The 13,534-nt window shown below is 46.3% G+C and overlaps 1 protein-coding gene across 2 annotated transcripts in view; it reads right to left on the bottom strand.

Annotated features, from left to right (window-relative positions):
* Positions 1–13,534, bottom strand: part of LOC138300182 (deleted in malignant brain tumors 1 protein-like) — a 618,063-nt gene that overhangs the window by 500,448 nt on the left and 104,081 nt on the right. For both annotated transcript variants that reach the window (XM_069239160.1, XM_069239161.1), the window contains 2 exons: positions 8,324–8,350; positions 857–895 (listed from right to left, as the gene is read on the bottom strand). In XM_069239160.1, coding sequence (XP_069095261.1) covers positions 857–895; positions 8,324–8,350 — 66 coding nt within the window. The remainder of the gene's footprint in view (positions 1–856; positions 896–8,323; positions 8,351–13,534) is intronic.

Raw genomic sequence — 13,534 nt, 5'->3', positions numbered from 1 at the left:
CTGTAGGCCCATATTTGCGATTTTTTTTGCATTTCCAAAATTGCGATTTCTTAACTGGAAATCGCAATTTTGGAAATGCAAAACCCCAGGGTGCTGGGGGCCTAAGGCCCCCTCTGCTTCACCCCAAAATTTATTTTTAGACATGTAAGGTGCACACATGCCAAAAGGGCATGTGTGCTTCACATGTAAATTTTAAATGCATTTTTAAATTTAGCACATGGCTACCACCAAGTTCAACTTGGTGGTAAATAGCGATTGCTTAATGCCCAATTCGCATTAAGGAATTGCTTCTTACATGTGCTTTAGAAATCGCAAATAAGGAATCCCTATTTGCGATTTCTTATTTAGAGAGTCACAATTTGCAACTCTCTAAACAAGGTCGCAATTTTAAGGAATTGCTATTTTAGCGATTCCTTAAAATTGCTTTCAGAATGCCTTTGATACATTCTAAAATGGCTTTTTGCATTCGCAAACGGGCATTCGCACCGTTTGCGAATGCAAAAAGCTTTGATACATCTGTTCCTTAGTATTTTAACTTTGCTATGGTGCTTGGACTTTTGTATAATGTTCCGGTGTGTAAATAATTCCATTGTCTGCATGAAAGCTTCAAGTGCTCAAAAAAGCCCTTGAAACCTATCACAATTTCTAAACATTTAGATCAATTAATGTTCTAAATAATGAGACGATTTTCCCCTTTTGCTTAATGGCACCGGTTTCCCACTCATGACACAAGTATTATAAGACAAATCACCAATAACAAAACATGGAGTGTGCAAATTGGTTCCTTTCCCCAATGAAGTATCTTTAGGTCACAGAGTACACACAAGGCCTGATATTGGAGAGCAAAATAACTTACCTAGGCGTCTTGTTGTTGGTTTTGTTGTTCTTGGAGATGCTGTTCAGATAAACACAATATGATATGTTAATCTATACATTTTCAGCATAGGAATGCTTTAGATTCTTTAATATTGTTAGGCCTGTCAGCCTTAGGGTGGTGATCCCCCCAAATATTTTGCCTCTCCCCTTCCATTTTGCTGACCTTATTTTTGTTGGACTTAGGACTCTGTGCATTTTACCAATGCCAACCAGTGCTAAAGTGCTAGAGTGCTTACTCCCCTAAATATGGTTAACTTGGCTTATACCCAATTGACCAATTTAATTTACATATAAGCCTCTTGTAGAGTGGTATATCATATACCCAGGGCCTGTAACTTATATACTACCAAGGGCCTGCAGCACCTAATGAGCCACCCATTTAAGTAGCACTATAAAACATGTCCCAGACCTGCCATTGCACTCTAAATGCAATTCTAAGCGGCCATGTTGGCTTGGCAGTTAAACCCCCTTGCCAAGCCTTATACTCATTTACATATAAGTCACCACTAAGGTAGGCTCTAGGTCGCCCATAGTGCATTGTGCTGTGTAATTAAAATGTTGGACACGCGTGTTTGAGTTTTACATGCACTGGTAGTGAAAAAACTCATAAATTTGTATTTCACTATTGAGAGGCCTCCCTCTTCCATAGGATAACACTTGTGATTCCTTATTACATTTAGGGCCATATGTACGAACACATTTTCCCATTGACACAGAATGGGGAAAACCCTTTGATACATCTGGCCCCTAGTGAGCTGTAATTTTCAATTCGGAGCAGGAAGAAAGTTCATGTTTGGTGTCTATGAAATTGTAATGATACGCCCTCTTTAATGATAAAGTTGGATTTTTCATTGCAATTTCGAAAATGCCACTTTTAGAAAGTTTGTATTTTCCCACCCTTTTCCCATTTTGTGCCTGTAGCCTGGCCTGGGTAACATGGCTGGGTGTAATCGACACTTATGGCCTGATTTAGAGTTTGATGGAGTGTCTCCTGACCTTTTTTGGCCAGGTAATACACTCCTGCGTGCACAGCACCACCAAGCTGTACCCGTGTCTCCCCCTCCCGGCCCTCTCTGCTTCTAGGGATCGAGGCCTTCCTGGACCCGGTCCACTAGAGTGTCTCTCTGGTTTTTCTCCTCTTTTTCCTGTTGGTCTTTCTCTGCTCTTTCTGCCTTTTCTCGGCTTTTACTCTTTGCCTTTTTCAACCTTTTACTCTTTGCCTTTTTCAACCTTTTACTCTTTGCCTCTTTCAACCTTTTCTCTTTGCCTCTTTCAGCCTTTCTCTAACTTTTTCTAACTTCGGGCCTTTTTGCCCTCTTTCACTTTTTGCGCCTTTTTTTCAGCTCCTTTTCCTGCTCCCCCGCACCCACATTCGCCCGCACCTCCCGCCTCCCAGCTGCTCCTCCCTCCCCCCTCCCTTCTCAATGGCGGTCGCTGCGCGCTAAGGTGAGTGTCTCCTGACCTGTTTTGGCCAGGTAATACACTCCCTGCACGCACAGCACCATCAAGCCGTGCCCGTGTCTCCCCCTCCCCGCCCTCGCTGCTTCTAGGGATCGAGGCCCTCCTGGACCCGATCCGCTAGAGTGTCTCTCTGGTTTTTCTCCTCTTTTTTCTGTCGGTCTTTCTCTGCTCTTTCTGCCTTTTCTCGGCTTTTACTCTATGCCTTTTTCAACCTTTTACTCTTTGCCTTTTTCAACCTTTTACTCTTTGCCTCTTTCAACCTTTTCTCTTTGCCTCTTTCAACCTTTCTCTAACTTTTTCTAACTTCGGGCCTTTTTGCCCTCTTTCACTTTTTGCGCCTTTTTTTCAGCTCCTTTTCCTGCTCCCCCGCACCCTCATTCGCCCGCACCTCCCGCCTCCCAGCTGCTCCTCCCTCCCCCCTCCCTTCTCAATGGCGGTCGCTGCGCGCTAAGGTGAGTGTCTCCTGACCTGTTTTGGCCAGGTAATACACTCCCCGCACGCACAGCACCACCAAGCCATGCCCGTGTCTCCCCCTCCCCGCCCTCGCTGCTTCTAGGGATCGAGGCCCTCCTGGACCCGATCCGCTAGAGTGTCTCTCTGGTTTTTCTCCTCTTTTTTCTGTCGGTCTTTCTCTGATCTTTCTGCCTTTTCTCGGCTTTTACTCTTTGCCTTTTTCAACCTTTTTCAACCTTTTACTCTTTGCCTTTTTCAACCTTTTAATCTTTGCCTCTTTCAACCTTTACTCTTTGCCTCTTTCAACCTTTCTCTAACTCTTTCTAACTTCAGGGCTTTTTGCCCTCTTTCACTGTTTGCGCCTTTTTTTCCCCGCTCCTTTTCCCGCTCCCCCAGCCCCCCCGGACTCCCCTTCGCCCGCACCTCCCACCTCCCACCTCCCAGCTGCTCCTCCCTCCCCCCTACCCCCTCCCTTCTTAATGGTGAGTCCGTCTGCGACTGGACCGCGCCCAGCGCCAGAACCCCTGGACCCCGCAGCAGCCACATCTCCAGCCTCCGCTACGACGCCGACACCCTCCGCGCACTCAACACTGGCCGAGACACCACCTGCTTCCAGGCCACTCCGAAGACCACACACAGGCCTTTCTCCTGCCACAACTGCAGCTTCACCTGCGTCAGAGCCCACAAGCCTTCCAGGACCAAGACCAACTACCTCCGCTGTATACTCCTCAACACCAGCTCCGCACGCAAGCACGCCATCGAGCTCTGGGACCTGCTCGACTCCACCACCCCGGACGTAGCCTTCGAAACCGAAACCTGGTGGAATGACTCCACAGCACCTGACACTGCCATAGCCATTCCGGACGGGTACAAGATCTCCCGCAGAGACCGCAACAACAGAACCGGAGGAGGCATAGCCATCATCCACAAGGCCACCCTCGAAGTCAAGACCCACCTGGACGACTCCCTCAGCTCCGCCGAACTCCTGCACTTTCAAATCGACACCGACCCCAACACCACCCTCAGAGGAACGTCATCTATAGACCTCCTGGACCCAGGGCACGGTTCAGCAACGCCATCGCCGACCTTGCCAGCACCCATGCACTCGCCTCCATAGACTTCATCCTCCTCGGGACCTGAACTTTCACCTTGAAAACAATAACAACATCAACTCCACCACCCTGATCGACAACCTCACCAACCTCAGCTTCAGACAGCTTGTCAACGCACCCACCCACACAGCCGGTCACACTCCAGACCCCATCTTCTCCACAAGCGACTACGTCACCTTCAATCGCACCACCGAACTCTACTGGACCGACCACCACTGCATCCATTTCACCTTCAAGAAACAAACCAAACACCACCTCACCGAGCAACCACCCCGCCGACGCTGGGGCAAAGTCACCAAAGATCAGCTAACCAACGCCCTAGCCCAAAAACCACCCACCAACCCCACCGACCCTGACATCGCCGCCCACAACCTCAAGCTATGAATCAATGACTGCACCAACCGCAGCACTCAAGAAACCCTTAAGAAACTCTCCAACAACCAAATCAACAAAAAAGCCACCTGGTTCACCAACGACCTCCAAGCCTCCAAACGCAACTGCCGTAAACTCAAGCAAAAATGGCTCCTCGAACGCACACCTAGCAACCACACAGCACTCAAGGACGTCACACGCAGCCATCACCAACTCATCAGGCTAGCAAAAAGATCCTCCTTCAAAACTCGCCTAGAAAACAACGCTCACGACTGCAAAGAACTTTTTAACATCGTGAAGGAGCTCTCCAGCCCCAGCGCCACCGTCAACGACATCACCCCCTCCCAAGAACTATGCGACGCCCTAGCCACCGCCTTCCACCGAAAGATCGCAGACATCCACAACAGCTTCAACACCCCTCATACCTCTGACACACCTACCCCGCCCTCCATGAACTCCACCCGCTCCAACCGCCTGACCTCCTGGACCAGCATCAACGACGACGAAACTCGCATGAATTCCATCCACTCCGGATCAACATCAGACCCCTGCCCACACCACATATTCAACAAAGCAGACGCAGCCATCGCACCACACCTACGGAAGGTCATCAACATCTTCTTCGAAACAGCAAGATTCCCGGAAAGCTGGAAACACGCAGAAATCAACGCTCTACTCAAAAAACCAAAGGCGGACCCCAAAGACCTGAAGAACTTCCGGCCCCTCTCCCTGCTCCCATTCCCGGCAAAGTTCATTGAGAAAATCGTCAACACACAACTCACCCAGTACCTCGAAGACAACAACATCCTCAACCCCTCCCAGTCCGGCTTCAGATGAAACCACAGCACCGAGACTGCCCTCCTCGCCGCCACAGACGACATCAGAAGCCATCTCGACAATGGAGAAACATCAGCCCTCATCCTCCTAGACCTGTCAGCCGCCTTCAACACTGTCTGCCACCACACTCTGAAAATCCACCTCCACGAAGCAGGGATCCAAGACCAGGCCCTCGACTGGACCACATCCTTCCTCTATGGAAGAACCCAGAGAGTCCGCCTCCTCCCGTTCCAATCCAAAGCCACCAACATCATCTGCGGCGTACCCCAGGGCTCATCCCTCAGCCCGACGCTGTTCAACATCTACATGGCCCCCCTCGCACAAGTGGCCCGTCAACACAACCTCAACATCATCTCCTACGCCGACGACACCAAACTCATCCTCTCCCTCACCAAGGACCCACACACCGCCAAAACCAACCTCCACGAGGGCTTGAAAGCCGTTGCCGACTGGATGAGAAGCAGCCGGCTGAAAATGAACTCGGACAAAAAAGAGGTTCTCATCCTTGGGCCCACCCCCTCCACTTGGGATGACTTGTGGTGGCCAGCCTCACTGGGCACCCCACCGACACCAACCGATCACGCACAAAACCTCGGCTTCATTCTCGACTCATCCGTCTCCATGTCAAAACAAGTAGACGCCATCTCCTCTTCCTGTTACAACACCCTGCGCATGCTTCGCAGAATCTACAAATGGATCCCAACTGAAACAAGAAAAACTGTAACTCAGGCCCTCGTCAGCAGCAGGCTCGACTACCGCAACGTACTCTACGCAGGCATCCCGTCCAAACACCTGCAACGCCTCCAACGCATCCAAAACGCCTCCATGCGACTCATCCTCAACATCCCTCGCCACAGCCACATCACCCCCCACCTAAGAGACCTACACTGGCTCCCGGTCGACAAGAGGATCACCTTCAAGCTCCTCACCCACGCACACAAAACCCTCCACAACACCGGACCAACCTACCTGAACAGCAGACTCAGCTTCTATACCCCCACCCGGCAACTCCGCTCTGCCAACCTCTCCCTCGCCTCCCCCTCTTCCGGCGCAGATCCTCCGGCGGCGGATCTTTTTCTTACCTCGCCGTCAAGACCTGGAACACCCTCCCGTCTGACCTAAGACAGATCCAGGACCTGCTCACCTTCAGAAGACACCTCAAGACCTGGCTCTTCGAGCAGTAGCAGCACCCCCCCCAGCACCTTGAAACCCTCATGGGTATGTAGAGCACTTTATAAATAGATTGATTGATTGATTACTCCTTCACAACCGTGATGGATATCCCATCTGCGGAAATATAAATTCCATTATATTCTATGGGATTTATATTTCAGCCTGCCAGGATATCTGTAACTGTTGTGACAGAGTGGCCCCTCTGCCAAACTCTAAATCAGACCCCTAGACTTTGTGAATTCCCCCAGACAGTCATACAGTAGAGGGATTAGGTGTGTTTGAATGGGCCATCTGCTGGCAGGATGGAGGGGGTGAAGCTGATCACAGTCTCACTTGCAAATGAATAGCCTGTGCTCTGCCTTCACACAAAGGGCCTAGCGGCCCCACATTGTCACTGCAACAAGCTTGGAACCAGGGCAGGGGAGGCAGTAAATTCTGTGCACTTCCAAGCTACTGTCTTGAAGCTTCTCCCACCTTCCAAAACCATGATGCCAGGGTATAAAAAGGGAACCTCGGACACCAACTCTTCTGTACACTTCTGGGCATGAGGATACTCTGTGAGGTAGAAGGACTGCTGTGCTGCTGGAAGGATTGCAATTCTGCTAGACTGCTGTTCTGAAAGATGCTGCCCTGCTGGCATGCCACCCTTTTGCCATGCTGTTCTTCTACCTTCTACCTGGGTGCAAGGCCTGGATCGTTAGCTGCCCCAGGACCTCCAGAGTCACTCACAAGGGTTAGTTTGCTGGCCTCCTGTTCAGAGCCATAGGAACTGAAAAGGATTCCTTCATCTTTCAAACCCACATGGGCCCATCCAGAGTGAGTTCCGGCCCTCCAAGTGGCACTCCTCCAGTCTTGGGCCCATGGAAGTGTCCAGATGCCCAAATACAAAACTGAGGACCTAAAAAAATGTTTTTGGAGATTGGGTTTTTGTCATTTTTGTGTCAAAAAATGTAGCAAAATGTATTTTATTTTATTTTTCTAAATTGGTTTGGTACTTTTCTTGTGTTGTATTATAACTATACTACTATTTGTGTGCTGCATAAATACTTCACACATTAAGTTGTGCCAAGCTACCCAGGGTTAAGCACAGGTTAATTTAGTGACTTTTCGTTGGTTTACCCTGGAAGGGACTGTGGCTGTTGCTTGACCAGGGCTCACACTTCAGTGAACCAACAACCCAGTTTCTCACAAACACCTAACATGTTACTGGATCACTACTGCTGATTTGATTACAAGATACATATGGTTAGTGAAGGGATGAACAATGGAAAGAGAAAACAAAATATCACAGAGGTCAAAACCTTGAAACCATACTCGGAGATGGGGAGAACTGACTGTTCAACAGTGAGCAATAATGTGCAAAGGTCTATATCAGATGGCACAAATGTTCTTAAGTCATCAAGAGAATCTATTATGTCTTAGTGGTTTAGCAGTTTGTATGTTGGTAGAAGAGTGTGGACAGCAGGTTATGAATGGGGAGTAAAGTATAGGACCTTGAATGAGTGTAAGCATTTGTTTACAGTTACATAGGTACGAAATTGGGAGTGTGACAGAGTAAGTTGTAATCATAGAAATAGGTAGGGTACAGGAGAAGAATCTGAGTGCCCTAGAGTCAAGCTAGGTGTAAGAGGTTATGAAATATACTTTACACTGTCAGGTGTATTACATGTCCAACCCCGAGGGCCCACATGAAGATGTATCATAAGTTATGTCTTTTGATGTAGAAATGCCAGGTCTCTATTACCACCTCCATCGCTCCCTAGGACCACTAGATGTTCCACTCAAAATTAAACATTATCCTACGTACATCATGTAGTTATGCAAAGTATTTCTAATGAAAAGACTAATATCTACTTCAATAATGGGCAAATAAATGTATTAAATACTTTAAAGCACTACAGACTACTGCATTATTGAGACAAGATTTAGGGTGGCTTTGCGGGGTATCAGTGTACTAGGGTGTACTGGAAATATAGTAAGTCATCACTGTAGCCCCTTACCTTTACCACACCTTTACCACACACCATAAAAAGAGTTACCTGGTTTAAGGGTGCCATTTGAGGGTGCTGTAAAGAAAAAAACATGATTGATTAAGATCTTTATTTACTGCTCAGCAAACTTCAATAGATATTTAAAATCAAGGCATCAAGTAATATTGTCACTGGGTCTGTAAGTGAAAGAAGTTTGACTCAAGGCTCGGTGTGCAATCTTCCTCATTCATGTAATCATAATGAATCTACTGTAATAAGAAAAGAGAAAAAAGAGCAGACAAAATAGCTTCAATGAGCTCGCATATCGAACAAAGCTAATAGAGAGAAAAGGAAGCTGAGTTTCAGAGTGCACCCATCTGAGTAAGGATGTGTGCAGAAATGTAAGAGGGGTGATGTATCAAGACACTGAAAGCTTGTAATAGATGTTCCTGCCCGCAATGAATGAAAGAAGATTTCCATCACACATATATGAGTCTGAACAACAAGCTGGTATCAATGGCTGGTGTTTCCCTCAGCTGAATGATATTTATGTTTACAGTTTTCAGGACAGCCCACGTTTGTAAGTAAGTTGTACGTGCTTTTGCCCCTCTGTGACAAGTAAATAATGGGATTATTAACCTTCAGAATGTGGCACACAATCTGTTGGTATATTCTTGAACTGGGGTGAGACTTGTAAAAAGGGTTTCCTAGAACTCAAGAATCAGCTGAAGTTATTACATGAATGTTGATTCACCACAATCTTAGGGGTGGCGGACATAACACACATCCTTGACTTCAGTGAAATCACAGGGAGTGACATCAAATGACCTTTGACCATGAATTTTCCCATACAATTATGTCAAATGACCTTAGCCCTGATGATATCACAATATTTGACATTGCTGAAAGTCCATTACAGCTGCATAAGTAATATAAAACTCAACACAGACAAATATCTATTTTACAAACCACCTGTAGTAGCAGACATGATATGCCAGTGGGAATGTTACTATTTTCTCTTTGTAGTACCCACATTATGTATACAACATTCATTCCCACTCACTCTTTGCACTCCCTTTTATCCTGAGTCACTCATGATGGTCAACAAGATATTTAAATGGCTCCCCAACAACAGTGGCACAACTGCAACCCCAGCCCTCATCATCAGCAAGCTGGACTACGGCAACATACTATGCTGAAATCAATGCTTAACTGTTATAGGTCCAGAGCATATGAAACTCTGCATCCTGGCTCCCTCTCAACCACCCACCTTGCACACACATCACACTACTACTCAAAGAGCTCCCCTGGCTCCCAGTCCACAAACGAGCACTTTTCATATTTCTCTTGCACCCATAAAACACCTTATACTACATTGGCCCCATGAACCTCAACAACTGCATAAGCTTCCACTGTCCTACCAGGCTAGACACCTCCACTGAGCCAGACTCCTACTTGCACACAAGCGTGCATACGTAAAACTAGATTCAGTGATCCTGCCTTCTCCTACCTTGCTTCTAAAGTCTAGAATGTCCTGCCCCTGCACAGCAGAGCCCCCTCCTCAGTCCTTGAATTCTGCAAGAAACAGAAGACCTGGCTCTTGACCCAGCCCAGACCTAGGCTTGGTCAAAAGAGCTCCTAAGTCAGAGTCAAGATACAATCAATGAGTTGTACACTGTACAACACACGTAGCATAAAACAATGTAACATATTAACACTCTCACTCACCCATAATTTCTTAGTCAGACTCACTTGTATTCATTCCTACTTCACTCACACATTGTTAATCAGTCTCAATTATTCTATTCTTTCACAATGGATTGGCTTTTTCTTAATTAACCAGTTTGTGCATTTATACTGGGCTGATGTTACTTGCTCTTAAGTGTACGAGAGTATGTGCACTAATTAGAAATGGAGAACCCTAGATGGGAATCTGTTTTACTGTCAATAGCTGTAATTGACAAGTACAGCGAAGATACCGGTCGTGTTTCTATTCATTGTAAGAGTATTTCCACTTACTCTTGTGAGTACTCGTAATTAATTTGAGGAGGCAAGATTTGTATTTGTTTTCTGTACGTGTTTAGTGGTAAAAGGTTTTTCATTGTTTTTTTCCCATTCACAGGAATGATGGGTTGCAATTGGCTAGCCAGCCTAAAGTCACAGTCGGACTGGCGAGATGTCATCACGGACTTGAGAAGTCATTGCTTGTTCGCTGCTGTAAATGTGCTGTGTTGTGATGTGATTGGCTGGCCATTTCAATAGCCAAAATGGGACTGGTTGTTGTTTCTTCAGGTGTTTTTGTGAGGTTTGTTAGACTATTTTGAGTAAAATACCGGGTTCTTTATTGACGAAGCCTAAAGTCCCTAGTGTACCTGTTATGAAAGGACAGAGGTTTCCTCATGAGGGTTCAGCATCCAATATATGGGCAGGTGTTGGGTGTTGTAATTCTTTGTTTAAACCATGGTCACTTTGCAGGATTAATGCTTTTCATTGGAGAAAATGGCTAAGTAAAAAATTTGGTAGTGAGCCAGATCATCTTCGCTTTCTACTAGATGCTACCCAATTTCTTACTTACTTTGCTGTGCATTTGAAACTTTGCCTATTTTTGATGTTGCATATTTTCCTGCATTGTATCCTTTATTGAGAGACTTCATGACAATGGTTGAATGCACTTTATTGAGATTTGCTCTGTCTGTCCTTTACTATTTTCAAATTATATCCTTTGGAATCTTGTAATAAACCTTCAAGGTTTTCTTAAATTCCAGTCTAGAACTCACCTTTTGAGTCAGTATTTTATTTTTATCACATGTATTTTGAAATGCTGTTTGATACCTTGTGCCAGGGACACAGTGCCTCGTGATTCAAGTTTAACACCACCCCTGATCAATCCAATTCCTGAGCAAGCCCTTGAGCTGTAAAGTTAGGGGTACAGTGTGTCAATACTTACAGGTCCTGCATAAATGTTGTACCATATACTAGGGAGTTAAAGTTACGTTCAATATGCCCGTTAGGAGTATTGCCAATTTTGACATGCTTTAGTGCTCAGAGCTCATACACTGGGCACTGGACAGCAGTTTCCCATTGTGAGGGTCCAAAAACAAGCAATAACATAACCCAAAAGGTGGAGGTGACACACAAAAGGACATTTTCCCAAATCATTCTGCTCATTTAACCTGTAAAGGCTTTATAAAATGATGCTATTTTTCAACCCGGTGTGTAATCCTTCACATTTGTTATCATGATATATTTGTCACTTGATAATATACATGCTCTCTATGTAGGGTTCCTTATATTTTTATTATCCCATCAGCAGGTCATCCAAAACAAAGTGACTATTCTTGTGGTCAGATAATAAAGGGATTAATTAATCCCTGCCCTTGGTGATTTCTGAAGATGTACTTCAGAGTGCCATTTTAACTCACTATACCACTATAGAGAGAGACCAGCCATTTGGAAATCTCTGTAGGTAGAGTCTACCCCATTCTACCAGACCAGGTTTGCTCCAGATGGGAACACAAGCAACTGCAGACTGGTTTAGGCCTACTTATGCTTCATCAGTCATGCATTACATGAGTCCTGTGGCACAGGAAGCACACGTCCGACATTTGGCACACCCATCGCAACAAGGTAACTTTTGCAACAAATAATAAAGTGATGGAAGAAATACTTTAATTAGTCTTAGCCACTGCCGATTGCTCAAGGCCCTGTTATTTTCCATCATTTTTGGGTCGCCAGCCCGAACTGCCGCTTAGAGGAGACCTTCTCAGAAGTTCGTGCTGAGCTGTTCCTATCAGAGGAGAGCAGAATCAAGACTGATTAGCATGTGAATGGTCCCTGTCTAGAATGGCAGAGTGAGAGAGGAAAGATGATCTGGAATGCGGTCCCAAGCAATCGCCGCTAGCTGAGATGAAATCAAGCACTCCCAGAATACTTTTCAGTGGGCTCATTTTATAGGCTTGCCTTTACCCTGCTGTCGAGCGCAGCAACAAAAATTGTGCTTTTCATTATTCCCTTGATCACTAATCATATGTTAAACAAGTCACAGATTCTAGTGAACAAGTATGGTTTAACTTGACTTCAAATGCCTCATCTCGCAGTAAACTAAACACAAATAGTTCATGAATTTACACTTTATATTGCATTTAAAGTGCAACTTGAATGATAAACTTGAACTAGGCCTAGGAACATTGGAAACGTGCTATAACACTGCTGTACGTAGCTGTTGCTATAATTTCGTCATCTAATGTGGCACCAGAGTAACCTTTGAATTCTTTGCATATATATTTGCATGTTTTTGTTATTTTTATTAGCATTTTATTCAAATTTCACTGCATACCATACTTTGCGTAGGTGAATATGTAGGTGACATGACATAGTGGGGGCCATTATGACCCTGGTGGTGAGTGTTAATGTGGCAGTATGACCGCCAACAAGCTAGCGGTACATACCGCCGCATTATGAGATTGGGGGATTGGCTGCAGCCAACCCACCACTTCTCCACTCATACCGCCATGGCGGTATGAGCCTCGGGGCCAGATGGGTGTCTCCAGCCCGGCGGCTGGCATAGTACTGCCGGCGACATTATGAGCCTGCCTACCACCATGGTTTTCGTGGCATTAGTAACGCCACGAAAACCATGGTGGCAAGCCCTACCGGTGACAGGAAATTCCTTCCCTGTCACTGGTAGGTGGCTCCCCCACCCCCTCCAACACTCACCTGACACCTTCCACCCCCTCCATCCAAACACCCCCACTCCCTCGGATCCTCAAACTCACCCCCACCCCCTCTGATCCTCACACACACTCCCCCACCCCTTCCGATCCTCATTCACCCACCACCCCCTTCGATCCTCAGACACATACCCGCAGACACGCACCACACATACACCCAATCACTCACACTGGCATACACACATTCCTACACGCATACATCCAGACATGCTCACACACATTCTTACATCTATCACACTGACATGCACACTTGCACTCACTTCACCATTCTTACATGCATACACTCACACGCATACAACCACAAAAACAACACAGCACACACAGACGCATTCACACACACTCATAGATTCATGCACACACTCAGACACACACACACAACACTGCCCACCCTCCCGCCCCTGTCAGAAGCCCGACTTAGCTTGAGCAAGGAGGTCTTCCGGCAGGGAACGGGAAGAGATAATGCTACTGCCAGTAGCACCCCACCAGCAGAACACTGTCAGGCCGTATGAATTGTCATAATATGGTTGGTGGTGTTCTACTGGTGTGGCAG

Source organism: Pleurodeles waltl, chromosome 6, assembly GCF_031143425.1.
Source record: "Pleurodeles waltl isolate 20211129_DDA chromosome 6, aPleWal1.hap1.20221129, whole genome shotgun sequence".
In the NCBI taxonomy this organism is placed as follows: Eukaryota; Metazoa; Chordata; class Amphibia; order Caudata; family Salamandridae; genus Pleurodeles; species Pleurodeles waltl.
Note: the sequence above shows the minus strand (reverse complement) of the source record. Positions and strands in the feature narration are given on the sequence as shown.